Consider the following 27298-nt stretch of genomic DNA (forward strand, 5'->3'; position numbering starts at 1 on the left):
GAGAGGCTGCATAAAGGCCCAGTAGAAGATAAATCAGGAGTTTTTTTTAAAACTGTGAATCATGTAAAGATATTCCAGTAAAGCCTCGGAATAAAAGTATCAATCTGGAAATATGTGCAATATATGCCCTTTAATAACTTCTCAGTTTCCATGTGAATCAGTGTTTCCACTGGCTGAACAACCTCACAGCTGAACAAAGGTACCTTTAAACATGAGGTCAGTCTGAACTTTGTCCAGCTCCGTTATTACAGCTGGGTCTCAAGTTTACCCTTTGTCAAATAAGTTTGATTAAACACAAATATATTAGAGGAATATGGACCATCTAAACACAACACCTACTTAAATTAATAAGCTCTTAATATATTTATATATATATTGATGCAGATCTCCTCTACAGGAGGGCAACAGGATGAGGTAATAAACAGCCTTAAAACTCTTATCAGTTCAGTTGTTACTGTGATTGACTGGTGCATAATCCCAAAAGAATGTGAACTTGCTACAGTCAGTTTATCCCAAATCAACTGTGAGTTTAATGGTCTTTCATGGTCCCTGGAGGTCCAGGACCATGAAAGTCATGTCCTACGCAATCCATAAAGGGATTCTGGGTCCTCCTCGGAAATATGTGCTTCCTTTTTGTTGTTTGTAATAAGAATAGTTATTAGTCATGTGCTGATTTTTTTTATAAAAGCGTAACACTTTCCAAGATTTATGCAATTGTTTTTTTTAAAAACACCAAGTCATGACATCTGGATAGTAAATTCCCTACAGGAAAGGAATTTAAATATAACACAGTGTTTATACAGAACATGTTATTTTCCTAACAGATTTCCCATGAATCCCCTGCCGGCTGACCTCGCTCATTTATTATTCATTCTGTGTAAAAGGATCTTTGACTGAGGCTTTAGGTTCTGCCGCACCAACCCTTGTGTTTATGTTTACGCTGCTGTTACCGCGGCGACAACACATTCACGCCCTGTGGACTTCAACCTCTGGCACACAGACAGACAGACGGGCGGGCGAGCGAGGTAGAGGCACAGATGAGAGAGAGAGAGAGAGAGAGAGAGAGAGAGAGAGGGAGGGAAGGGAAGCCTCTGCCAGGGCCGCGTCCCAATCTGAAGAGTTTACTTCCTTTATTTGTTTCTTTTCTCTGTATTTTGTTGTTAGTTCATGTTTTTTCACCCTAATAAAAACATAATTATTATCAATAAAGTGTTCAGTTATTATAATTGTTATTGGCTTCACTGTTGCTCCATTAATGATCATAAAACATATGTTTGCTTTTGATTTGTCATTTTATTAACACAATAAATAAAATAAACTACAATGGTGTGATGTTGATGTTGAAACTGTATGTTGTGTAATTGTAAATATTTTAAAATATTTTTGATTAGATTGTATAGATTTATTGTGGATAACAGCAGGAGTAGTTGTTGCCATGGTAACAACAAGTGTAAACAAACAAAGATTCTTCAGTAGTTGCAGTTAGAAAAAGGGAGAAAATTGTAACGTTTAGGAGAAAAATAAGAACAAAAAATTAATAAAATAAACTTCAACTGCTGAGAAAGACCCAAAAATGCAAAAAAAAATATATATAACCAAAAAGAAGCAGTTGAAAGCTACCAAAAAAGTGAGTAAATGGAGTTTGAGTTAAGATCTTTTTGTCAAAACTGTACAAAAAAGCAGCAGCAGCACTCTGAAAAGTACACACGTATTGTGTTAATGTCCTTATTGTTATGTAACAGATAATAATAATAATCCTAATAACTTTATTTATTCATTATACTCCTATAATGAACCATATGAAAAACACAAGAAACATGAAATTTTATCAGCACATACAAAACACATGTAAAGTGATTTAAAAAAGTGCTTATTTCACTCAAATATATTAAATCTGTGCTTCAAGAATCAATAAATACCAACCAGGAATCATAAAAAGGAAACATAGCTTTGGAACGGGACGTATCCCAGGATTCCCAGGCCTCCGAGGCCTCGGCTGTCGACTCTCGCGGCTCGACGTGGCGTCACGACCTCTGTGCTGTTATTTTTAGATCATGTGTAAACTGGGTTATGTGGCCTGACACACACACATGCATGCACACACACACACCCTGTTTTAAGCATCGGTGACGTTAAAACACCGCAGATCTTTATTTGTCTCCTACAAGAGGTGCAAAGCAGTGAGTGGTGTAAAAAAGACTTTACATCACTGGGGAGATACTTTAACTGTGTAAATAGACTCGTAGTCATATATGACATATCTGGGTTAGCGGCTAATATTAGCATCTGTATAGTTCATATTTATATCTTTTATTTGCTTTTAAAAGACATGAAGAAAGTGACGCCATACATGAGAAAAATGACACTAGATAATCATTTATTCAGATATGAGCTCCTTAAAATGTAGAATTTCAGGTGAATGTTTGACGTAGCTTCTATTTAAATTTCTTCATCATGTTGACGGCAAATGTAATCAGTTATAAAGAAGTATTTCATTTCTCTTCCCTGTGACGCTGCTCCGCCGTCATTAAAGTTAAAGCTTAACTTCAGACTTCCAGTAGTTTCTGAGAAGTCACACTACTTCCTGTTTCTGCTCTTTACATCAGATCACATACACACAAAGAAGAATCCTCAGTTCTGCCCTGCTAATCATGACTAGGCATGTTTCTTACTGCTAATGTTTATCCAGCATATGTTTTGTTATTTTGCTTCCCTTTTTTATGTGTGTGTGTGTTTGTGTGTGTGTGTGTGTGTTCCCTGGTCGCTCACAGGTGTCTCGGGCTGCATGACACAGCAGATCTGTGTGTGCTGCAGGGTGAGGAAACATGTGAGCTGGTTTACACCGTCTCTAACCTCATTTCATCATATCGTTTTTATCGCAGCTAATGTAACCTTGAGCCGTTTCATTTCACATTTCACGTCTCGTTTTGCAATGTCATGCTGGTTCAACTCAAGTTCAGATTTTTTGTTGCCTCACGACATTAAGGTATCTCAGCTCTCATCATGTCATCCAAACAGTATGTTGCTATACATTTGAGGTATAAACTGTGTATTTATTCACAGTATTTGTGCTTCTAAACCAAACTGTACTGAAGTATTTAGCTGGATCAGGACTTTTAACCAACATGGAGGGTTGGGTCAGGACTCAGAGACTGGACTGGGATTTGAAGATCTTGGTGGAACAAGTATTCAAATCCTTTATGGAAGTAAAAGTACCAACAGAGCAATGTAAAAATATAAAAATGTAAAAATAGTAAAAGTCCTGCATGAAAAATCCTGAGTATTACGACTTGATGTAGTTAAAGTATTGCAGTAAAAGTACATAAGTATTATGAGCTTGATGTAGTTAAAGTATTGCAGTAAAAGTACATAAGTATTATGAGCTTGATGTAGTTAAAGTATTGCAGTAAAAGTACATAAGTATTATGAGCTTGATGTAGTTAAAGTATTGCAGTAAAAGTACATAAGTATTATGAGCTTGATGTAGTTAAAGTATTGCAGTAAAAGTACATAAGTATTATGAGCTTGATGTAGTTAAATTATTGCAGTAAAAGTACATAAGTATTATGAGCTTGATGTAGTTAAAGTATTGCAGTAAAAGTAGTGGTTTGGTCCCTCTGACTGATATATTATTATATATGACATCATTAGATTATTAATAGTGAAGCATCAGTGTTAGAGCAGCATGTTACTGTTGTAGCTGCTGGAGGTGGAGCTAGTTTACACTACTTTATATACAGTTAGCTAGTTTAGTCCAGTGGTTCCAAACCTAGGGGTTGGGGCCCCCTCCGAAGGGTCAGCAGATAAATCTGAGGGGTCGTGAGATGATTAATGGGAGAGGAAAGAAGAAAAAACAAAGTTCTGATACACAAATTTGAACATGTATTGAAATGAAAGCATGTGAGAAGTTTAGAGGGAAAAATCACTATTTGGTGGAGCTGTTAACAACTCATAGACATGTGAAATGTGACCCCGATTACACCAAATCTTCATCTGAAAAGTAACTAAAGCTGCCAGATAAATGTAGTGGAGTAGAAAGTATAAGGTAGCATCACATGGAAATACTCAAGTAAATTGTATTTAAGTACAGTACTTGAGTAAAAGTACTTAGCTACTTTCCCCCAGTGAGCGTCAGGTTTGTGGGCAGAGTTGCTTACCGTGGTGTAATCCTACCCGTCTGTCTGTCACAGTGCAGGGATGTGCTGGTGGGCAGGTGTGAATGTGTTTGGTCTAACAGGGGATTTCTGGGGCCTGTCTGGGCTCGGATTGCTACGGTGATTAATTGGCTTGTGAACTGGTGCGCTGCCAGAGCCTCTTCTTCTTCAAACCCTTCGCTCAAGTGTTAGCCGGGGTCATTTATTTAATGGAGGAGCTGGTGTTTTGATATCTGTCCACAAGATAAAATGTCCTACAGAAACCCGGTGCCAGATGTTTGCATCTCACTTTGTTGTATCTGCCAAATGAATGTAATGTAGCAACATCACTGCTGTAAATAAACCTTTAATCATTTCAGAAGCATCAACATTTCAAGTTTCATCATTGTCCAGTCTTAGTTTTTATCTTAAATCTAGTTTCAGTCCTGTATTTTAAATCTTTTCATTCACATCTGGACTACAGATGTTATTTTCTATTGATTATATTTCACATCATGACACTTGACCTCATTTTATTTCCTCTTGTTTCATAATTTCTTGTTGCCAGTTCGTCTTATTTCATCTGATATCAATTAAAGTCTTCATACAGTTCAGTATTTTGCCATTTTTTGTCACCTCTCTTTTAATTTGACATATCTTATAGTTCATCCTGTCTACTCTCATCATTTCATCTCACACGATTCACTTGATGTCACTTTTTCTAACCTAATTTCATCCATTTTTATTAAATCTCTCATCTGATTGTCGATTTTCAGTCTCATTTTGTCTCATCAACCTTCATTTTACATCATCTTTACATTTATAAACTTCAGATTCTCCCGTGTCTCGTCTTATTTACCACAGAATAATAAAATCCCTCCGTCTCTCTCTCTCTGTGGGTCAAGTTGAGCCAATCAGAAGGCTCAGGTGAGATGACATCACCCCTCCGATCAGTAGTGTGACCTCAGCCTGCATCATCATGAATTCCTAATGAGGGATCTGAGGGAGGGGGGGGGGGGGCATCCAATCAGCGGAGATCTGGATTATCAGGTAATGAGGCCTGACGGCAGAGAGCCAATCAGATTTCTTCAGTGCACAGATTACTGCCTGGTGGAGCTCAGAGGGAATCAATAATGTAGACACACACACACACACACACACACACACACACACACACACACACACACAGTTGCCCTGAGCCTGCCCTCACTACTATTACAGTAAATGACGGAGCTGAGTGGAAGATAGAGTACTAGAGAGGTGGAAGGACAGATTAACTTACACGCGAGCGTGCAAATAAATAAATAAAGGAGGACAGAGGAGTGAGAGTAAAGTGGACAGGTTGATCTCAGCGCTTTTTTGTGTGTATGATTCACTGCCAGTAGCTGTGACTCACCGCTGTAACAGCAATTTAAAACCAGAGTCGGCTACTGTTCACCTGTCACTCTCTCTCTCTCTCTCACTCTCTCTGTGTCATCAGCTGTTTGTTGATACTACAAACTGCAAATCTGGCTCCGTCATCACACTGATTATTTAGTTTCTGCTTGTGTTTTTCCTTTTTTTTTTCTCTTTCTGAGAGATTGATCAGGAGGTTTTCACATATTTCTAAAGATTTGTTTTTGCTTGTAATAACAGCAGCAGTATTAGTGAGAGTTTTGCCACTTGTGATAGTAGTAATAGTATCAGAAGCAGTACTACTGTAGAGTAGTACTACTACACCTGTAAAAACATGCAAGTTTCCCTGCTGCCTTAAAAATGTGAGTTAACTGAATCTAAGCTGGATAATTACTTTAAAGTCATCTGAAGAGTTGTGAAATTGTAACTGAGTAAAGTTAACTCAACCAGCAGTAACAAGTTCAATACGCTTAAGGTATTAAAGGATAAGGCCGACTATTTTCTGTATTGTTGCTATTGGCAACGAATCTCATGTTCAGAGCCAATCCAACACTGAATCGATCTACTTACCTACTTAAGTATTGTGTGTGTATCCAAAGTCTGATATATCTTATTCCTCTGTGCTGTAGACCTCTGTTACTGTCCAAAAACATCAATAAATCAGATTAATAACAGCAATTACTTTTCAGTCTCTGGAGAGTAGTTCTGTGTAAAGCAGACGCCACTGAGTATGTGCGGGAATGCGGTTCTGTTTACAGAGCTTCGCTAGCTTGTTGTGCTACATAACACAACCTCTTGACTTTGTACTACATCATACATCCTAAATAACTTAAGTTATGACGTTATTACACGGAACCACTCTCTGGAGTAATGACATAGCAGAGTAACGGAGCAGTAGAAGCAGTTGTTGGTGTAATGGTCATTGTAAATTAGTGTATCAGCCAGGGAGGGTGTATAACACGCTAAAGTGTGTTATACACCCTCCGATCTACCGTGTCAGTGTGATGTTTTACCTCACCAAGGTGTGAAAAGTAAAAACAACTCCCTTATGACCCGAAGAAGTGACACAGTTCATATGACGTCAGTATAAAGTAACAAATTCCCATATTAGCAGGAGGCGGGTTGGGTGGATGGTTGGATAGATAGATTAAGCTGCAGGAGACCAGTTTCCAACCGCGAGTCGGGACTGTTTTTTTTTAAAAACCCTAACTACGATTGTCATGGTGTTTACTGCTGCCATGACGACGAAGGCTGCCTAACCACGTTTTCAAGTAGTCATTTTCACCCAAACCATGATCTTTCCGTAAACATAACCAAGTGGTTTTTGTGCCTAACCCTAACCAGACCTTAACCACGGCGATGTCACATCATAAAATATAATTAGTTTTTAACAGTGATGTGTAACGGTTTCAGAAAGCTCTGACAAATGAGGTTGGTGTCAGCAGTAGTAGTATAGTAGTTGTAGCAATATAAGTACTTGTAATAGCAGTAGTAATTAAAACATTTAAAGTATTAGTTGAACCAGAAAACCAGATCCTAAACCGAAAGAAACAAACCTGAATATGAACTTGAATGAACCTGTACCGTAAACCTGCTGAGTCGCTGTTATGTCTGACGGTTGGAAAGTTTTTGAAACAACCCGCACGCACCTGACAAGATCACCAGAGATCCTTTTACGCTCGGTAGGAAATGTCACCCTGAAGGGAAAATTTCAAACGCTGACTCTTACATCAGGCACAATGGTTACAGGCAAACCTGATGCCAACTCAGAGGTCACATGACCTGAGTCACTGTGTCATGCGCCAAGTTTCACTGGGAGGAATTGAGGTTTTTGTATCAGCTTTTGTTTTTGCTGATTGTCTTAGTCACCACTTTTAGTTAAAAACATGCTTTACTTCCGTTTGGAGCCACTTTTATTGCTTGATGTTGTATTTTTATATTTTGAAACTTTCTAATCAGTTATGAAATGTGATGAAACTGTAAATGTTTTCACTTCACTTTATTTAACGTCACATTACAGTAGATGTATTGTCAACCACATGATGGGAATGTAAATATTGATATTTGAGTGATTTAACTGACGTGAGATAATCTGAAACTAATGACAAACAAACTTTCAACCCACTCAAAACCATTAGTCCCAGTAAACAACTGAACTTCTTAATATTACAGTAAAACCTCTTGATGGGGGGGGGGTTTTCCCCTGTTTTTGGCTTCAGGATGACTCTGCTGTTTTTGTCGCCCACTCGGAGCTCTAAGCAGTTAAAAATGTGAGGGGGAGGTTTTGGATTTATTTAAATAATGTCTAAAAGAGCTTGTTAAACTTTGACAGAATCTCGGGTTGAATCACTGACTCGTCGGTTTGAGTTTAAATATTGTTGATGATCTTTATCTTTTGTGTTCTTTGGCAGAATGAAACCGCGATAAGACTGGAATGTGTTTAGATCTTTTTTTTTTTTTTTTTTGTTAAATTACAGAGCCGAAACTTAAACATACATGTCAGTCATTTTTGGGTTGTTGGTGTTCTTCTCTAGTGTACAGAATAAACAGTCCGGACAGTTCTTGTTCAGAGTCTTCAGCATATTCAATTTGAAATAAAGTAACGGACGCTACATTAAAGTGCCAAGTTTCAGCTTTAATTTGAGTGGTCTTACATGAAAATAGAAAGAACTGTGTGGGAGTTAGAGCCCTTTTAACACACAGCAGCCAAAGTTTAGGGGTTCAAACATAATTGGACATTTGGCTACTAAATATTTCAGCTGTTTGTCATTTCAACGTCGCGCAAAAGAGCTCACGTGTGGCTCAGAGTCGATGCAGAGTCGCGATTTATGTCAATATGAGGAGTAAAGAGGTGATAATGCATGTGAAGAAGATAATAATGAGGCTTGAAAAAGAAGTGAAAAGCTATCAGAGAGATGTTGAAAATAATGCAGCAGAGGTTCAAGGTGTCAAATCTTTTATTCACGTGTTGCTCAATGTAAATAAAAGATATTTTTTATTGTCAGAGAAACATTTAGGTTTTATTTTCAAGCAAAAAACCAACTTTTATCACTAAAATAATTGTCAAAATTGTCAGAATCAACTTTGTTCCTGTTCATGTTTTGAGCTACAAACCTGTTTGTGAGACTCATTTAACCACAAAATGAGTCAGACAGAGAAGAAAACATTATAGTCTTAACCTTTTTGTCTGTCGAGCTATTGTCTCTCTTATCTGGAACATGGGAGCAGCAGATAAAGATCACTGAAAGCGTTTTGTTTTCTAGGATTTCATCAGTACGTTACATAACATGACAGATGAGAACTACTTGTTTCCATTCGTCATATAATTTCCACTTTATCGAGGGGTTCAGACGTGAGCAGCATCACACACAACCAGTGGCTCAGACTTTCAGCTCAATAACAAGCTGAGGGGGGGGGGATTCCAGCTGTGTGGGGCCACAAACTGGGCAAAGGATGATCACTTTTCTGTGGACCGAGAACAAACAACACCACCACCACCACGACAAAAAGTTCAAATTGTGACATGCAAGTCATGTGGTTCGAGTTAATTTCAGCTGAACCTGTTTTTGTTAGAGCTCTGAACGTGACTCAACGGCTTCACCGCAACACAAGTTACTCAGCAAATAAAGGCCCTTTTTATGGAACAAAAGCCTCCATTCTTATACGTGGATCTATTTTAAGGACGTGAGAAATGATGTCGTCAGCGTGACTGGCCCACTGACACCTTTCATACCCGACAATCAGCAGCAGATGGGTATCGTCGGTTTTGAGCGTCTCTGGAGCAGAGCGGGTCAGCGGGTCGTGAGGCTGCAGCTGACTGGAGGCTCTTGTGTTGAAACTTACAGAAGGTCATCTCACACACTCACAGTGGTGCAAACCACAGGGCTTTTTTTTTTTTTTTTTTTTTTTAATCATGTGGCTGTTTGTTAACCGTCTGCCAGACAAAGTGCTCGTGTGCTTCTCTGTTTTTGTGACGACCAATTAAGCGTTTCAAGGCCTTAGGAGGGACGACATTTATGGAAAATGATGGAGAATGGGTTTTTATTGTTAGTTTAGAATTGAATTAAGGTTGGGTGAAGTCTGTTTACACATTGTCACATGACGAGGGGACTCACCTCCAAACTGAAACCTTTGATCAACTTATTGTATTTTTTTGTGATTTGTCAAGCAAAAAACCAAAAAAATACTGTTTCCAGCTCTTCAAATGTGAGGATTTTCTAATCTTCTCTGTTTTGTATCATTATAAACTGAATATCTTTGGGTGTTGGATGTTATCTTGGACAGTTTTTCATTTCCTTTGGACATTTAATAGACCATAGACCGATTAAATCTTGGCTGTTTATTGGGATCAGTGTCGGCATCACTGGGGGCCCATGCCACCTCAACAGACTGTGAATATATATATATATATATATTATCTATGCATATTAACTTTAATTTACATACCTGAACAAAATAAAAAAAACTTTGGCAAAACATGTAACAACAGTCTGACGGTGTGGCAGGTGCAGCTGACTCAGCTGTTTCTGTCTCTCTTACTGCGAACCTTTCATTACTGAACACCTGCAGTGATGGTTTTGTATTTTGAAGAACATCCTGTTTCTTCCTGTGTTTTATATAAAGTAGCTGAACATTCTCATCTGCTGTAAACTGAGAATATTGCAGGTTTTATTCATGTTTTAAAACCTATGAGGATGTTAAAGGGGTCATATTCTGCATAGTTACAGCTCTATATTTATATTCTGGGGCTCTAATGGAATATCTTTGCATGAATTACAGTTTAAAAAACTCCTTATTTATCTTCTGCTGGTCCTTAATGCAGCCCCTCGGTTCAGCCTCTGTCTGAAACAGGCTGTTTTAGCTCCTGTCTCTTTAAGGCCCAGTTTACACCTGCTATTAACATCCGTCTTGAGCGACCACATGTGATCGGATCTCACTTCCCCGCTCTATATGCAAATAAACACGGACATCATTTCCGTTCACAAAGACCAAATTCGTTCGATGTTAAGTGGCGAGAGAGAGAGAGAGAAAAGCTGTGCGCATTTACTCACGAGACACAGCAGCATAACTCAATTGAGTCCGACAGGATCGGTCCGGCTCTAATGTTTATAATGTTCTGTTTTCTTCTACACATCCAACAGATGTTCAGTCCAGGTTGATACTGTTTGTAGTGAAGCAGTCGTCCTCCTGATAGATCAGGAGGTCAACTTGACAGGAAAGTTTGGTTTTGGTTTAATTATTATTCTAATTGTCTCTTTGAGGAGAGAAACCGGTTAGGGGAAACGGGAAAAACAGGAAGGTGATTAAGTTTTTTAATTCACATGAAGAACAAATTAATTTGTTCATCCTGTTATCAAACTAGTTAAACAGCTTTGGACCCGGCAGGCAGCGATGCAATACTCTGCCTAGTCTGCTGGAAAATAGAGGACGTCAGATGAGGAGGCGGTCCTTCAATGTGGTCCAGGACACATCGTGTTTACATTTCTGAATGAATGTGGTCACATGTGAGCCAGACCACCTCCGAATGTGGTCTGAGTGATCGGATCTCAATCCGTCCTCAAAGCGTCTTGGGTGCGTTTACACCTGTGTTTAGAGCTGTTTACTTGTGATTGGATCACCTGAGACGGATGTTAATACCGGCTTTAAACAGGACCTCCTCCTGATGAGCCCGCTCTGTTCTGATTGGTCAGCTTCAGGAAGCTACGTAAAAAAACAGTAATAGTCGGATTTTGCTTCTTTTTCTTGTTCTTTACTCGAAATGGAAACTTCTCAAATACATTCGTACATGTTTGAATCCAAATCTGATCTGAAATATGATTGGACGACGTGAACAACACACGGATCGACTGTAGCAACAAACACTACGATCGGACGGCTGTTTGAGGGCGTGTGTGAACAATCTGGCGTCAGTTCGATGAGGAAGTTAACTTTGCAAAGGAAGCACTCAGAGCAAGATGAAGCCCTGATTTTTGTCTTGCAGGCAGCATTTTTACAAACCTTCACCTCAAGTTTTGGAACCATGTTTAACATCATAACAGTATAAAAACGACAGAAAATCACAGCGAGTCAAAGCAATGTCTTTATAAGTGTGTGTGACAGTCTTTTCTATTTTAAAAGTACAATAAAAGCTTGTTTCATATCTAACGCTCATTTTAAAATGGATTAAACACAAAAAGCTCTGAACTAATATCATTCTAATCCCAGCAGATGTAACGTTAGCAATCTAGTTGGGTTTTTTTTTTTCATGACAAAATGCAACATCCTTTAAATGTTTATGTTTCACATCGGATGAGATCCAGACGTGTTTGTCTGTTCCGGGGGGAATAAGGCTGAGTCAGTATCATCGTTTACATACTTTAATCAGAAAGAGTTTCATTTTCTCATTGTGTTTAACTTTATATCACCTTTAATATCAGTTTAAAGTTATCTTATTTGTCATCGTAGGCAAACCGTACGACGAAATTATGTTTAATAACTCTCAGAGACCAGAAACGATAGAAAACCAGATAAAAAACAAGACGACGAGATAATAAAAAGGGTATTTCCCAAGTTAGACAGATCAAAACATACAGAGACGAGAGCAGAGCAGCAGTCTCCTCTGTCTGTGCGTAATAAATAACAAGCACTTATACATGTCAGGCAAACCATAACAGTGTAGAATTACAGGGATTTACAAGATGAATCACATGTTATTACAACATTTACACAACGTAGAATACAGATTTTACATCACAGATGTAATGTGTGATATATGTAATAAAGTTTTAGAGTGCAGATTATTATTATAAATATCTTATATACAATAGAAAGTGAAATATATTACGTGTTCAGTGTTTCCTTCTTGTTTTTTCTTCTCATTAGGAATGAAAACAAAATTAAAAATAAAACAAAAACCACAAGACAAAAACTCTCCACTGAAACCGACACTCTTTATATGAAAGAGAAACTTATTACTTATACATGACAACATTTTAATGAATTACTCACTGAAGAAAAAGAAGCCACAGAGTTTCACATCTCTATTTTTTTTTTTAGGTCAGAAGAAACTTCCGTCTCATCGCAGGCTGACAGCAGTTCAGTGTCATATGGTGAAAAAACTATCTCCTCATCCCTCCTCCTTATAAGGTAAAAATGACAGACAGGGTCAGGAGAAAAGATGAAGTCATCTTTTGAGTCACACACTCAACCAGGAAGAGAATATCATTATGTGCTCGATAACACACACACACATCTCTCACTATATGTCACACATCCAGGATTACACTTCCAAGTACTTTAAACTGCTCTTTAATTCATCATCCTGGCTCCACGCCATTTATCTGAAATATAATAAATCAATATAGTTGATGATTGATGAGTGTTTTGATCGCTCCTTCCTCCTCTCAGCTGCTGCGGTGACCCTTGTACTCTTGTGAGATGTTATCGTTTGGCTTGCTGATATTTTGTCTGCTGGCTTTTTCCAGTGTTTGCAATCCTTTCACCTTCGTCCCGATAAGAAAACCCGGCGGCTTCTTCAAAAGCTCCCGCCGAGGATTTTGTCTGTGTTTATTCAAGGCTCAAGGGGAAAATCTGTGGGAAAACTTGTCCTGAGGGAAAACAAGATTTTTTTTTTTCAAGGCAAACAGTGAGAGAAAAGTACAAAAGAAAAGCGACAGAATGAATGTGAATTGTGAAAATATTGATCATTTATCTACTAAGATTCAACACTTAACATAGTAAATCTGAAACCCTTTTAATTGAGCATCAAGCGACAGTAAAAACTTGCATAAATGAGGAGTTTTGTAGAGTTTAAGACATCTTTCCTGAGAATAATAAACCGGTTGATTGATTTCAGCCAGAAGTCGAGGCCAACTGAGCGTCGTCAGAGACGTCTGAACGATACGATCCAGTGATCACGAGATGACGTGAAGCCTCGACTGAAACCGCTCCTCCTTTCCAAAGAGACGGCGTCTGTCGACCTCACGAAGAACTTAAAAATCAACGATGTGTTCAGGCGTCAACCTGAAAAAGGCAACAAGGGTATCAATCAGGAAGTTCCCTTTTAAAGACAAGCGTTAAAAAGCTGTATGGGGTAAGTTTCATAACACCCAACGAGTGAGCTGTGACTGAAACTGAGAAGAATTATGATTATATTGAAAGATTGAGGGTGTGAGTCAGAATTAGTGACCCCAGGGTTGTTACAAATACATATTTTAGGTACTATTTGTCTGTAGCTAATGTATCTCTGTAATATTCATATATATATTTAAGGGCTCCACTAATTTCGCGTTGCACTCCTTTAACATTTGAGACATTTAATACTTAATTTCATCTGTAAATACTTTTAGAAAAGGGTTAAAAATGCCCCAAAGACAATCTCTGGACCCTTTAAAAGGCCTTGAATTCACTTTTTCTAATGATTAGAACTGGAAAAGTTATCAAACTTCATGTTTGGGAGATTTCTTTGCTGTTAAACACATGATTGGGTCACTTTTGAGACTTAACGTAACATAACAGGAGGGTTAAAGGTTTTATAATTGGTCCTTTTCATCGTAACTTAACCAAAAAGCATCATTTTCTGCTTTTTCACTTTGGTTTGAATATTGAATTTTGCAAAAAAGGTTGTTAAATGCAAATATTTATTTGGATTATTAAAGTTTTTATGGTATCAGGATGCTTTGAAGAAAAGTTTGCATAGAAAAACAAGACGGTAAAAACCGCGTATTTCACAGTTTATGCATTACAACATTACATCTTTCCACTTTTTATAACTTTTAGAGCTCTGACAGCACCTTTGTAGTTCTCATCATCATAGTTAATATCAGTAAATTGATCAACGATACGCAAATAAATCTAAAAAAAAAACCCCCCCAACAACTCATTTTACAAAAGGATTACAGGAAGAGATTACAGCTCATTTCCAGCTGCTTTTGTCTTTCATTTTTGTCGGTTTTGTTTTTACGTTCTTGGCTCTCAGTTAAAACATTGTGACAAACGTGATTCATGAGAGTCGTTCATGTGTAAACTCAACCAAATATGGCGTCTTGTTCGGGCAGATCGGTCACATGATCCGGCGAAATAAAGGAAGGAGTTCGTTTTGTAAAAAAATACACTGAAAAACTCAGTATTGTCTGTATTTTGTAGTTTTGTCTATAATTTTCTTTCCTTTATTTGTTTTCTTGTGTTCTTTCTTTGGTCTATTAATGTAAGTTTGTCATGTTGTGTGTGACTGCTGTAAAACAAATCAAATAACAAGTTGGTCACAAAAAATAACTACTGACTTTTGACTTCCATGACAAAGTTGAGTCTTATTTTGAAACGCCATATTTCTACTTTGGGTGGGAAAAAAAGAACAATCATTAATTTAGAGATGACATCATCATCATCATCATCATCATCATCATCATCGTCAGTCATTTTCTCGACTGTTTATCAAGTTAAAACTTATTTGGAGTTAAAGGGTTTTGTTTTTTTTAAAAAGAAAACACAAAATGAAGCGTGTATAATTAAATCGCTTTTCAACATTTATTATCTCTTCAATAAATTGCTACAAACATACATTTCAACTGTCATTAAGGATGTTATGCTTGCAAAACGCATGACATCATCGATTACATACAAGGGTTGTACATTCTCACATGACCGCCGCGTTAATTGCGTAAACCCAGGAAACACTTGATGTTCTCTCATCTCACCGAAATCTGACCTTTGACCTCCGGATGACACCAAAAAAAAAAAAAAAACCGTCACCCACCAATAGAACTGAAGGAAGCGGATTCACTATTTTTAAATCTGTATGTTAGTTTCTGTTAAATCTCATCTGCATAATCCCACAACTTTGCTTCAGTTTTTACTCTTTTATAGTCGGACTTGTGCAACCAATCAGAGGATTTTCGGAGTAACAGCACTGAACTCAAATTAGGAACTAAAACAGATGACGTGGACTGAATAAAACTATTTTGTCCTGAAGTTCCTGACGGACAGATTAATTTAAAAAAAATCTACTTTCCACTACATTCACATGTAGCTAACCCCACCCGCCTGGCTGAGAGGTGTGATAAATCAAAGCCTATGTGGTATTTGGGAAAAACAGATCTGTCAGAATAATGTAGTAACACTTAGAGAGGGTGTTTATTTCTATGATTACAGGCGTCTGGATGATGTAACGCACCTGTAACCGCAGTAACGAGCAGCTGTTGTGTTTCTGTGGCTTTTAAATAAGAGTTGACATGAGTGCTGTCAAAAAAAAAGAAGTTTTTAAAAGTAGTTTACAGGCATGAAAATGAGAAAAAACGGTTCATAATTCACTAGTGAAACCCATCGCTGTCCGTTCAGTCTATGCGTGTCTGAGAATAACTCATCTCGCTGACTCAAGTCGCGTGTCGACTAAAATCAAGAGAAACGTCACCGATTCTTCTGTGTAAACATGTCTTATAACTTCCAGGCAGAAAGACTTTTAAAATTCAGTGTTTCATGATGTCAAAACACACAAATAATTCTGTGGAAAAAAAAAAAACAGAAACAAACAAATGAGTAAGAAACAAACTGAACTGATGTCATTCCGAAACAATACGTCTGACAATTAGTGAGAAAATGTTGCTATTACAGTAAAAACCTGGTGGATGATTAAAACTGACTGTGAGGAATGAAATGTTACAGAAATACTGAGTACTGATTTGATCCTAAAAAATAAAAACCAGGAGATGTTTGGAATGAAGCCCTTCATGTGAAGTATGTTGGTTTAAAGTGATTCCCTACGAAGACGACAAGCTGAGAGAGTGCGACACCTGCTGGACAAGAAGAAGAACTACACCTGAAAACATGGAAGACAGAAAAAATGATAATAAATGTGCTTTTTTTAAAGTCATGAACAACTTTCTGACTCTGCACCCGAACAGCTGTGTTTGCATCTTTTAAACATGAAAATTAAAAATGCAATTTTTTAAACAGATGACGACAGATTGAGTGTAGAATTAAACGAAAAGGTGTCGACTGTTTTAATACAATAATTTAATCTGTTTCTTTGTCTTTTTACTATTTTTTTAAGTTTTTAATATCCCCGAATGATCAACAAGCTGCTGCAGATACTTTTTCCAACCATGATGAGAAAGTTTAAAAGTATTAGCACAAAAAAAAGAAAAAAAAATCAGCAGTTTTTGTGCATCCGACCCTCCGTACGTCCCTCTACCGCCCTGATTAATGAGTGTGGAAAACAAAAAAAAAAGTTGATTTATACACTTGTAAACCCTTCTGATCTAAAAACACACACAACCAAAGTGTTGGAGACACAATCAGACATAAAACACTCACCGCCGCCGCCGCTGATAGAAAAAAAAAAAAAAAAAAAAGGGGGAAAAACCATCATAAAATCTGTCGTTTCAACAGAATAAACTGACGATAATTCAGTATAATCCCGCCTGTGAAAGGTCCAATCACCGACAGTTTGTTGTTTTTCCTGCTTACCTTCCCCTCCTCCACCGCTCAGGGCGAATAAAACCCACATTACCAGGTTTATAAATGAGGCCTCCCAAGATGCAGTGTGGTCCCCCGGGGGGTTATTCACAGGCAAACCCGACGCAGGTGCCGTCCTCCTTTCCACCGTTCTGTTCTGTTCTGTGGACGTTTTTTTTAAGCCACAAATCTTTCACCGAGCGGAAAAAAAAAGTCTGCGAGGATCTCGAGGAGGGAAGAAGAAGAGTCTCGCCAGAAAACAGGAAGGAGGGAATAAAAGTCTTTTCGGGGCTTTTATCTCGCTTCCTGTCGTCGTGTTATTTCTGCAGCTCCTGCGGCGTGCTGAAGGTCTCGTAGACGTTGGCGGCGAACTCTTTCACCTGGTCGTTCATCAGCAAGTCCTGCAGCAAAAGAGTTCAAAGAGAAGAAAAGCAAGAAAAGATTTAAGATTTTTTTTTATGCTTTGGCTGCTCTCGTTTCTGCTTTATTTTCAAAATGTAAAAGTTGACTTAAAATGGGTCTTTGATATTTCTGGTATGTTGTGTTTTCCGACGTTAAATCAGCGCAGATGTCACATAAAAATTAATGGACCGAGGACTCTGTTTGGTTTTCAGATAACGGAGCCGATGTCGGTCGGATTATTTTGACTAAATTTGGTGGCTGACAGACGAGTCGGCTGAAGACGTGAACGCTTGTTTGTTTTAGCTTCAACTGGGGAATCATTTTTTAATCTAACTGATGGTGTTTGGTAAGTTTTATCTTCCATGTTTTGGATTTTATGACTTTTTTCTTTGTTTTTACTGTAAATCGTTTTACAGTTCGGTAACTTTTGCTTTTCAAAATGTGCTAAATAAGTAAAACTATTAGTATCATCTTTCTAAAATGTAAGGAAATAGTAAGAGGTGGAAGTCGGCGTCTCATCCTGACGTTAATCTAACGTTTGACGTTTGGTGTTTGTGTGTCTGAACGTTGGAAACACTGACGTGACTGCAGACTGGTTTCACCTGAACAAAGTGACTGGGCGTCTCGCTGCAGATGGTGTTGATCTGACCGTTGATGATGGGGATGATCTTCGCCAGCGGCAGACTGACTGCAGACAGACTGAACACACACACACACACACACACACACACACACACACGCACACACACACACACATAGAAGAGTCAAGTTCAACAATCAATCTATAAGTTAAACTGTTATTTTCGTGTTAATCACTCGTCGTGATAATTTGACACTTAAATAATTTACTGTTTATGATCTTTAAGGAAACATCAATGAGAGAAAGTTACAGACAGTTTAGAGGCTGCTTGTGTTTCTTTACATAATTCATCAGATTCTACAGTTAATTTAATACACAGCTGCAACAATTAGTTGATTAGAATATTAATCACCAACTATTCCGATAATCGATTAATCATTTTGAATAATTTTTTAAGAAATTCTCTGATTTCTGCTTCTTAAATGTGAATATTTTCTGGTTTCTTTAGTCTCTGTGACAATAAACTGAAGATCTTTGAGTTGTGGACAAAACGAGACATTTGAGAACATTAACTCAGGTTTTGACAAACAGTGATTGACATTTTTTTTTTTACTATATTCAGATTTTTATAGACCAAATGACTAATTGATTAATCAAGAAAATAATGTAAACAAACGTCAGCTGCAGCTCGGATTTAATATGACACGTTGTCATAAAATGAACAAATATTACTGCTGTGATATACCTGAATAAAAATACAAAAAACAAACAAGCAAATAATTTGTCAGATAAACACAAATCCATATTACACATGTAGGTTTCAGGTGTTCACAGGAAAAGTGACGACATAAAATATACATTAAACAGCCAGTATTAGTGCTGCAACTAACAGTTATTTTCATTATTGATTAATCGATTAGTTGTTTGGTCTTTAAAAAGTCAGTAATGGTGAAAAATGTGGATCACTGTTTCTCAAAGTTCAAGATGACGTCCTGAAATCTCAACAGTCACGACTCAGATCTTCAGTTTACTGTCAGAGACTGAAGAACAGATTATCAAAATAGATGCAGATTCATTTAATAGTTGGAAACTAATCGATTAATTGACTAATCGTTGCAGCTGTAGTCAGTATGGAGACTGAATTTGCTTGATTTTTGAGTGTGTTCCTGGTGGACACACTATTCTCCCACAATGCAATGCACTGTCTGTTCTGGACTACTGTAGAAACATGGCGAGCTCTGTGTGTACGTAGAAATGACTCCAAAGTCACAAAACACAACTATTCTTATTTTCAGGTGATTATACATTAATTAAAACATAATTCTACACACTGCACCTTTAAGAGAGACATTTTCCCGCCTCTTAGTGAAGTTTAATCAGCAGTGAGATTAACGTCTGTCGGACATATTTGTTTCCTGTCCTGTCTCCTGTATAAAAGGCTTCATCACTGTGATGTTTATTATGTTTATGTGTATATATAGAATGGATATGGGACACACTGATGATTAATGTTGATCAGCAGGTGTGTCGTTAAACTGCTCACCTATCAGGTGCAGAGCTGGGGGCGGAGTCACCGGGAGGCGGGCGAAAGAACTCGGCCAGGTTGTCAAGGAGACGAGAGAAACCCCGATGAAGACAGGCGTTTAAAACGGTGCTGAAGTCTGGACTGGAGTCACAAACACACTTTACAGGCGTGTTCACGTTAATAATATAAACAAACAAACAAACACAGGTGTGATGTTTACCTGTCCAACATGTCTCTGGTCTCGTTTAACAGTCGGATGGTTGTTACGTCGTTTTCTGTCAAACCGCATGCCTGACGCAGAGGAGGAGAAAACAGACGCAGGTTTGTGTGTGAACGCTGTGAATCATACAGTGTGTGTGTGTGTGTGTGTGTGTGTGTGTATGTGTGTGTGTGTGTGTGTGTGTAGTCACCTGGTCGGCGAGCGCGTTCTCGTCGTCAGCCAGCATGTACCAGGACAGACGGCGCTCGGAGCCGGCCTCCACCTCCGCTCTGATCCAGCTCACCTGCTGCTCCAACTCCAGCAGGGACAGACTCTGCTTCAACGACACCCTGAGCACAAAGTCCACAACACGGCGGTTAAAACTGCAACGACTGGTTTCATTATTGATTAATATCTTTCAGCCTGTAAAATGTCAGAAAACTGAGATGATGATCAGATATTCAGTTTACTGTCACAGCAATGAAAAGCAGAAAATCTTCATGTTTGGGAAGTTTTTGCTAGAAAAATAACTTTAACGATTAGTTGATTAACAAAATAGTTGCTGATTATTTTCCTGTTGATTAAATAATTGGTTAATAGTTCTTTCAGCTCTAATGTGTTTATACAGACAGACAGACGGCATCAAGACTAGAGCGGGGACAATAAGTCAATGGGCAGCAATTTCCATTCAATTAATCACTTCTGTCGTTCAAAAAGCAAGAATGTCAAAGACTTTCTGGTTCCAGTTTCTCTGATGTGAAGATTCGCTGCTGTTTTCTGTTTTATATCATTATAAACAGCATCTGTTTGGCTGTTTGTTGGACAAAATACACAATGTGAAGACGTCATTTTGAACTGCAGGAACCTGAGACGTTAACGTGGGATTTTACACTATTTTCTAACATTTAGACACTAAACAATTAAGTGTCTAATCAAAAACTGTTCATTATTAGTTGATAATGAAAACTGGAACACATTGTGTACAGATTAAACCCCAAACTCATTTTATAACTGGCTGAATTGCTGCCTGGTCTGTAGTTTGAGGTCATGACTAATGAATCTGGCTGCTTGGTTGCATTTCTGGCAGCTAATAAATACATCTTGGTCAGCTGACTGCAGTTTATCTGTTTTAACTCTAGTGAAATAGTTTTATTATTATTATGTTACATATTTAAACTGTATTCATGACTGAGACTGATGTAAAACTGAAGGTGTTAAAACAACACCTTCAGGATTTCTATATACAGTCACTCAGGCCTGGTTTTTAGCTCCTCACACTCACCTTCCCAGTGAGTTCTGAACCGCTTTCTTCACCACCGTCATCAACTCTGTCAAACCTGGTGAGACACAGACAGAGACAAGTCTTCATCTTCATCTTCATCTTCAGAGAGCAGCGACACATTCTGGATGAAGTAAACAAGACTGAACAGTACAGGTAAAGTGTGTGTGTGTGTGTGTGTGGTACCGTCTCCCAGTAGATGTTGGATACTGGACAGGTACTGCTGCTGGACGTCTGGAGGAGCCAGAGGAGTCTGAGAGAAAACACAAACCGTTAATACCTTCAGCTTCTTTTATCACACTCACAAGTTTAACTTTAAGACTTTAAGAGTCTTTAGTTTGTTCTCTCCTCTCAAAACCCAGTAAAACACTTGAAACACTAAAGCTTTGAAGACACATTTCATCTTTCTAGAAAAGTCAAATCTATGTCAAAAAAATCATGTTTTAAAAGGAATTACATAATCTTAAGAAAGTAATTGTATTTCTTTAGTACAACCAGCACAATGTAACTGCTTTCCAAAGTCTTAAGTAACAGGTTTTCATATGAGTGAGTGCTAAAACTATATATTCCACTACTTGACTTGTGTTTAGTGTAAGTTTGAGAAACTGTGAAAATGAGAAAATTTGTTCTTCAGATCTTAGTTAAAAGTTTCTGCTGTAAATGTTCTGAAACAGCAGAAGCTCATAAACGTCCAGGTGTTTCTCACCACTGCGTTCTTGCCTACAGAGTTGTCCAGGTACAAGTATCCTCCTATGATGTTCAGCTGGACTCTCAGAAGAACCACCAGCATGCAGGTGCTGTACACCGCCACGATGGTGCGAGTGAAGCCTGAACAAGACAACGAGTTTCACACGTTAAACATCAAACACTGGATCTTAAGTCTCTGGGAAGAATGTGAGAAATTAAAGGCAGTAATTCTTTTTTTGTTCAGGATAGTTTAGTGTGAGAGACGCTTACTGATGATCTTTAAATCTTCCCAGATCTCTAGTTTATTGGCTGGTCTGTGAGAGAAGGAGAGAGGAGGACAATAATAATAACAATAAGCAGTTTATTTTAGCATTAAATATATAGAAAGTATGTTATATCTGTGTGTTAGCTGATTGGGAATGATTTGTTTGAAAGCGCTCACTTGGTCTTGAGTAGTGCAGTGAGACTCTCTGAGTTGAGCTGATTGACGATGGCTTCTCTCAGCGGAGGGAGCATAGACAGCACTGTGACGCAGAAACACACACCAACCGTCAACACAGTCCAATCACATTTAATGTGAGAGAAAAGCTGAACTCTTAAGGATAAGTGTGAACCGGTTACCGGTCATGTTGCACGTCCTCTGGTTGCTCTCGAAGTGGAACTGCCGTCTGGCCTGAGCAATGTACTCCGTCGCCTCCCTCTCCTGGATGTCCCTGATCTTCTTCTGGGCATATTTACCCAGGAAGTAAACTCCTGAGGAGGCACAGTGAGTTAGAAGTAGTACTAGCAGATAATAAATACAGGAAACAACCTGAAATCCAACTTTAATATAGAGCTGTTGGTCGATTAATGAATTGATTGTCAACTATTAAATTAATCACCAACTATTTTGATAATCGATTCCTTGTTTGGAGTCATTCCTTCAGAAAGAAATGTACAAATAATATGGTTCCAGCTTCTAAAACGTGAATATTTTATGGTCTCTATGATAAAAAACTGAATCTTTCTCTAGCGATAGCTATAAATTTGTCTATTATAATGCAAAGTAAGGAAGCATTAGGTGAAAAAAACCCAGATAATGTGTTTCTCTTGTTTATTTATTAGCCTATAAAATTATTTCACTACTTTAACATATTTATTCTATATTGTTTGACCCAACACATTCTCTAAATGACAGATCCAATCATTTCCAAAAGCTTTTAGTGGCCTTATAAATAACAAATCCACAAACTTTTAAAGCATTTAAGACTTGAACACATGCAGAAGTCATTGCCTGATTAACTATCTCGATTTATTACAAAATAAATAGAAATTTGATAAGACATCAATATTTCCAGCCACAGGAGAGATATATACATATCTAACACTGACTAACCAGTAGTTTAGTTATAGCTGTTGTTCATCTGTCATGTTTCATTTGCACCTCGCATTAAAACAGCTTAGTGATAAGTTAATATGCTAACAACTAGCAGCCCTCATGCATGGAGCGTCACGCCAAACTTCATTCAATTTTCTGGCATTTTAAAGATGTCTTACTTATAAAAAGCGAAGCCTAAAATACAATATAACTAAACACCTTCATTGAATTACAAGTCATTTATAACTCGGTATAAAACCGACACAATTCCAGTTGAAATGTTTACTTCTGTCGTCTGGTTTTGCTCCAGTTATTTCCCATTAATATACACCTGGTGGGTAGCTGAGACCAGATAAACAGCTGGTTATACTGGAAATTGAGCTGCTTGATGGAGAAAAAATGTGTGCCAAATTAAAAGGACACTCCTCTAAATTGCTAAAAGGTCTTTAAATATATCTCAAGAGACGTATACTTTTACTTATAGTTAAAACAACATTATATTTCAAGGTTGTTCGGTGGAGTCTGGCGTCTAGCACAGGAGCTAACAGAAACACCAGTTACCTCCAACTACAGCTCCGGCGAAGATAAATTTCCTTTTGTGGCGTTTAATAAAATTCCAGGCAGACGAAAACATCCTCGGACAAGTGAGGGATTCACGAACTAAAACTACAAAAACACTCCGTACTTTTTAACTTCGCGCTGACTATTTTACGGACATGTTATCTGAAGAGTTTCGGATAGTTAGCAGCTCCTTGCTAACATGCTAACCGTCAAAAAGTATGTCGATCAAGTTACGCAGAGTGAATGACGTGAGTTCCGGTTATGAATTTCAAAATTAAATCCGCGACCTTTCAAGTCTGTCCTAAAAATAACAGTCAGGAGCTCAAATGAACATTGAAACATGTTTTTTTTGCTGTAATCATTCCTCCTCTTCATACTGACCGTTAGAAGATCCCTTCATAAAGCACTTACAACGTAAGTGATGAGGAACAAAATCCACAGTCCTCCTTCTGTGTTCAAGTTTTTGTTACTTGAGTATTTCCATTTGATGCTACTTTATACTTCCACTCCACTACATTTATTTTACAGCTTTAGTTAGTTTTCAGATGAAGATTTGACACAATGGATAATATAACACACATATACATCAAGCTCATAATACTTATTTTACTTTTACTGTTGTAGGACTTTTCATGCAGGACTTTTAGTAGTAATTGAGTATTTTTACATTGTTATATTGGTACTTTTACTTCAGTAAAGGATCTGAATACTTCTTCCACCACTGCCTGAAGTCACGCTGGAGAAACACATTAACAAATTGTGTTCATTCATTTTATACGCAAATCACCCCACTTCCGGTTTACATCTAACTTACTATAGTGAACTTGATGCATCAAAACGTGGAAGATCGATTGGTCGTGTCTGAGACCGGTCCGACCAATATTATCTTCCCCCTTCCGTGGTTCTGCGTGCTATGAACACGACAACGGTCGAAATTGTCCCCAAAAAGCGAATAAACAGGCGGTAAACTTCCACAATATGCGAGTAATATGAGTTTTGTTGAGGATAAGTAGCGGTTGTGGTCGCCATGGGAACAGAGGAGAGTTTCTGTCCGACTGATGAGGACATTGAGAGGTGGATGTCCAGCGCGTTTGACATGGTGGGTGATCGATAACAGTCAGATACTGTAATCAAGAAATTAATCGTTCAGCTAGTCACAATTTTAAATAAATAATTTTGATTAAGCCATTTTTTCGGATACCAAGTTCTTAAATAATAACTAAACTAGAGCTGCGACGATTAATCGATTAGTTGCCAACTATTTTGATAATCGATTAATCGTTTTTAGTCAGTTTTCAAGAAAAAACATCTCTGATTCCACGTTCGTAATATATTATATTAATTCTAGAGGCTAGAATCAGATCATTTTGACTTTTTAAACTTAAAAAAGTTGCCAGTTAATTTTCTGTCAATCGATCAATCAACTAATCGTTGTAGCTCTAGCATGTGAGTTGTTTGATGGCACCTGTTCACAAATGGTAAAAAGTAAGTGCTCCATAATTTTTAATTGACCCAAATAAGGTTGCAGCTAACGCTTGTTTTAATTATCGATTAATCTGTCAATAATTTTCTCGATTAATTGATTAGTTGTTTAGTCTGTAACATGTCAGATAAATGTTGATCAGTGTTTCCCAAAGCCTGAGGTGACGTCCTCTAATGTCTTGTTTTGTCCAAAACCCAAAGATATTCAGCTTACTGTCACAGAAGACTAAAGAAACCATAAAATATTCACATTCAAGAAGCTGGAATCGAACAATCGACTATCAAAATAGTTGGAGACTAATTTAATACTTGACGACTAAACGATTCATCGACTAATTGTTGCATCAGTGACTTATTTTCCTCTGGTCAATACTAGCTAACTGTCCGTGTGCAGTTTACATCCTGTGAATGTGTCGCTGCAGGCTAAAGACGCTCTGGACAACGGAGAGGTACCGGTCGGATGTCTGATGGTCTACAACGATGAAGTGGTGGGGAAGGGACGCAACGAGGTCAACGAGACCAAAAATGTAGGAAAAATGACGAATGTGTCGTCTCTGTTTGAACAAACTCCAGTCAGACCCTGCAGAACATTTCTTTTCTCTCTGTCTGTGTGTGTGTGTGTGTGTGTGTGTGTGTGTGTGTGTGTGTTTGTGTGTATCTCAGGCCACTCGCCACGCTGAGATGGTGGCCTTGGACCAGGTTCTGGACTGGTGTCGCCATAGCAACCTGGATGTGAGGAGTGTGTGCGAGCGGACAGCCTTGTACGTCACCGTGGAGCCGTGCATCATGTGTGCCGCAGCCCTGCGTCTGCTCAGTATCCTTCCTTCCCCGCCTCTGTGTGTGTGTGTGTGTGTGTGTGTGTGTGTGTGTGTGTGTTTGTGTGTGTTGACCAGGGCTGCAGCTAACACTATTTTAATCTGCTGATTATTTTCAGTTTAATGAGTTTATTTAGTTTAATCGATAAAATGATAAGTCAATGGTAACGTCTTTAAATGTCTTATTTTGTCTGATCAACAATCCAAAACCCCAAAATATTCAGTTTATCATCATATATGACAAAGAAAATCATTAAATCATCACATTTGAGAAGCTAAAACCAGCAAACTTTTGCTATCTTGGCTTAAAAACTGGCTAAAGTGGTAATTAGATCATCAAAATAGTTGCTGATTGACTATCTGTCGATCGACTAATCGACTAACAGCTCTAGTGTTGACTGAGAGTTGTTCCTTAGCCGGTTGTCAGACATCCCGGTGGTCGTGTACGGCTGCAGGAACGAGCGGTTTGGAGGCTGCGTTTCAGTTCTGGATGTTTCCTCTGCTGACCTGCCTCACACCGGGACCACGTTCAAGGTCTGTGTGTGTTTATCTAAGAGTTAAAGGATGTGAGCCTCACCGCTGCCTCACTGCTGCACTGGCTGACATGTTGCTTCACCACAAAGATTACAGTCATGTTAGTTAGTTTAGAAACACAAGCACAGAACTACTCTCCAGAGACTGAAGACGTGATCGCTGTTATTTGTCTTTGGAGCCTTTTCTAAACAAACTAACATGATCAAACTCTTCTTCTGTGCAAAAAAAATGTATTTAAAAGTTTATGTGAAGCTAATATGAAGCTTCAGCGTCCAAATGAGTCAAATCAAGTAGATATCTTTCAACGTTACAGTCTTTTTAGACACCTGACTGTTGCTTTAACACACACTTGTCAACCTGCCCTTTAATACTGCAGCACACAGTGATGTTTTAGACATTATAATGTGCTTTAAACTTCCCCAGTTTGATGTGAAAGAGCTCTGACTTCAACCCATCCAGCACTAACGCTGAGCCAGACCTGATCCTCCACAACATCAGTGTTGGATCTCACTGATGCTCTTGTGGCTGAACGGGAGCGAATCCCTGCAGCCAGGTGCCAACATCTGGTGGAAAATCTGAAAGCAGAAGAGTGGAAGCTTGTTACAGCAGCACATGTGGTTGTAAAACTCACGTGTCCACAAACATTCGGCCATATTGAATCGTGTGTGTGTGTGTGTGTGTGTGTGTGTGTGTGTGTGTGTGTGTGTGTGTGTTCAGTGTGTTTCAGGCCACAGAGCAGAAGAAGCCGTAGAGATGCTGAAGACTTTCTATAAACAGGAGAATCCAAACGGTGATTAGAAACAAGCTGCTCTTCTTCTTCTTCTCTTTTTTTTTTTTTCTTGTCTGCTCTCAGTTTTCTTGTTTCTCTATTTGTAATGTTTCCTTTCATCTTCACCCATCTTTGTTTTCAGTTCCTGTT

At 38.3% G+C, this 27298-nt stretch overlaps 2 protein-coding genes across 2 annotated transcripts in view; one reads left to right on the forward strand and one right to left on the reverse strand.

The window, feature by feature from the left end:
- Positions 1 to 15008: 15008 nt before the first annotated feature.
- Positions 15009 to 23826, reverse strand: pex3 (peroxisomal biogenesis factor 3). Its single transcript, XM_042390166.1, has 12 exons — positions 23549 to 23826; positions 22252 to 22383; positions 22073 to 22154; positions 21901 to 21944; positions 21650 to 21771; positions 21130 to 21196; positions 20947 to 21001; positions 19876 to 20014; positions 19686 to 19756; positions 19484 to 19606; positions 17963 to 18059; positions 15009 to 17359 (listed from the first exon to the last, which is right to left on the reverse strand). The coding sequence occupies exons 1-12, from the start codon at positions 23619 to 23621 to the stop codon at positions 17276 to 17278; spliced, it is 1089 nt and encodes a 362-aa protein (XP_042246100.1). The 5' UTR covers positions 23622 to 23826; the 3' UTR covers positions 15009 to 17275.
- Positions 23827 to 24389: 563 nt separating this feature from the next.
- The window catches only part of adat2 (adenosine deaminase tRNA specific 2), a 3100-nt gene continuing 191 nt past the window's right edge, over positions 24390 to 27298 (forward strand). Inside the window, exons 1-5 of the mRNA XM_042390200.1 lie at positions 24390 to 24647; positions 25453 to 25557; positions 25694 to 25844; positions 26273 to 26379; positions 27097 to 27169. Of these exons, the coding sequence (XP_042246134.1) occupies positions 24576 to 24647; positions 25453 to 25557; positions 25694 to 25844; positions 26273 to 26379; positions 27097 to 27169 (508 nt within the window). The 5' untranslated portion in view covers positions 24390 to 24575. The remainder of the gene's footprint in view (positions 24648 to 25452; positions 25558 to 25693; positions 25845 to 26272; positions 26380 to 27096; positions 27170 to 27298) is intronic.

This window comes from Thunnus maccoyii, chromosome 17 (assembly GCF_910596095.1).
Source record: "Thunnus maccoyii chromosome 17, fThuMac1.1, whole genome shotgun sequence".
NCBI lineage: Eukaryota > Metazoa > Chordata > Actinopteri > Scombriformes > Scombridae > Thunnus > Thunnus maccoyii.

What these genes read in the sequence shown, in the direction of transcription:
- pex3 (XM_042390166.1), bottom strand. Translation starts at nt 23,621, where the DNA reads ATGTTTTCGTCTGCCTGGAATTTTATTAAACGCCACAAAAGGAAATTT. An exon ending in ACTGCACTACTCAAGACCAA is followed by an intron (nt 21,945 to 22,072) that starts GTGAGCGCTTTC and finishes CTTCTCTCACAG; the next exon opens with ACCAGCCAATAAACTAGAGA. An exon ending in CCCAGCTCTGCACCTGATAG is followed by an intron (nt 18,060 to 19,483) that starts GTGAGCAGTTTA and finishes GTGTGTGTTCAG; the next exon opens with TCTGTCTGCAGTCAGTCTGC.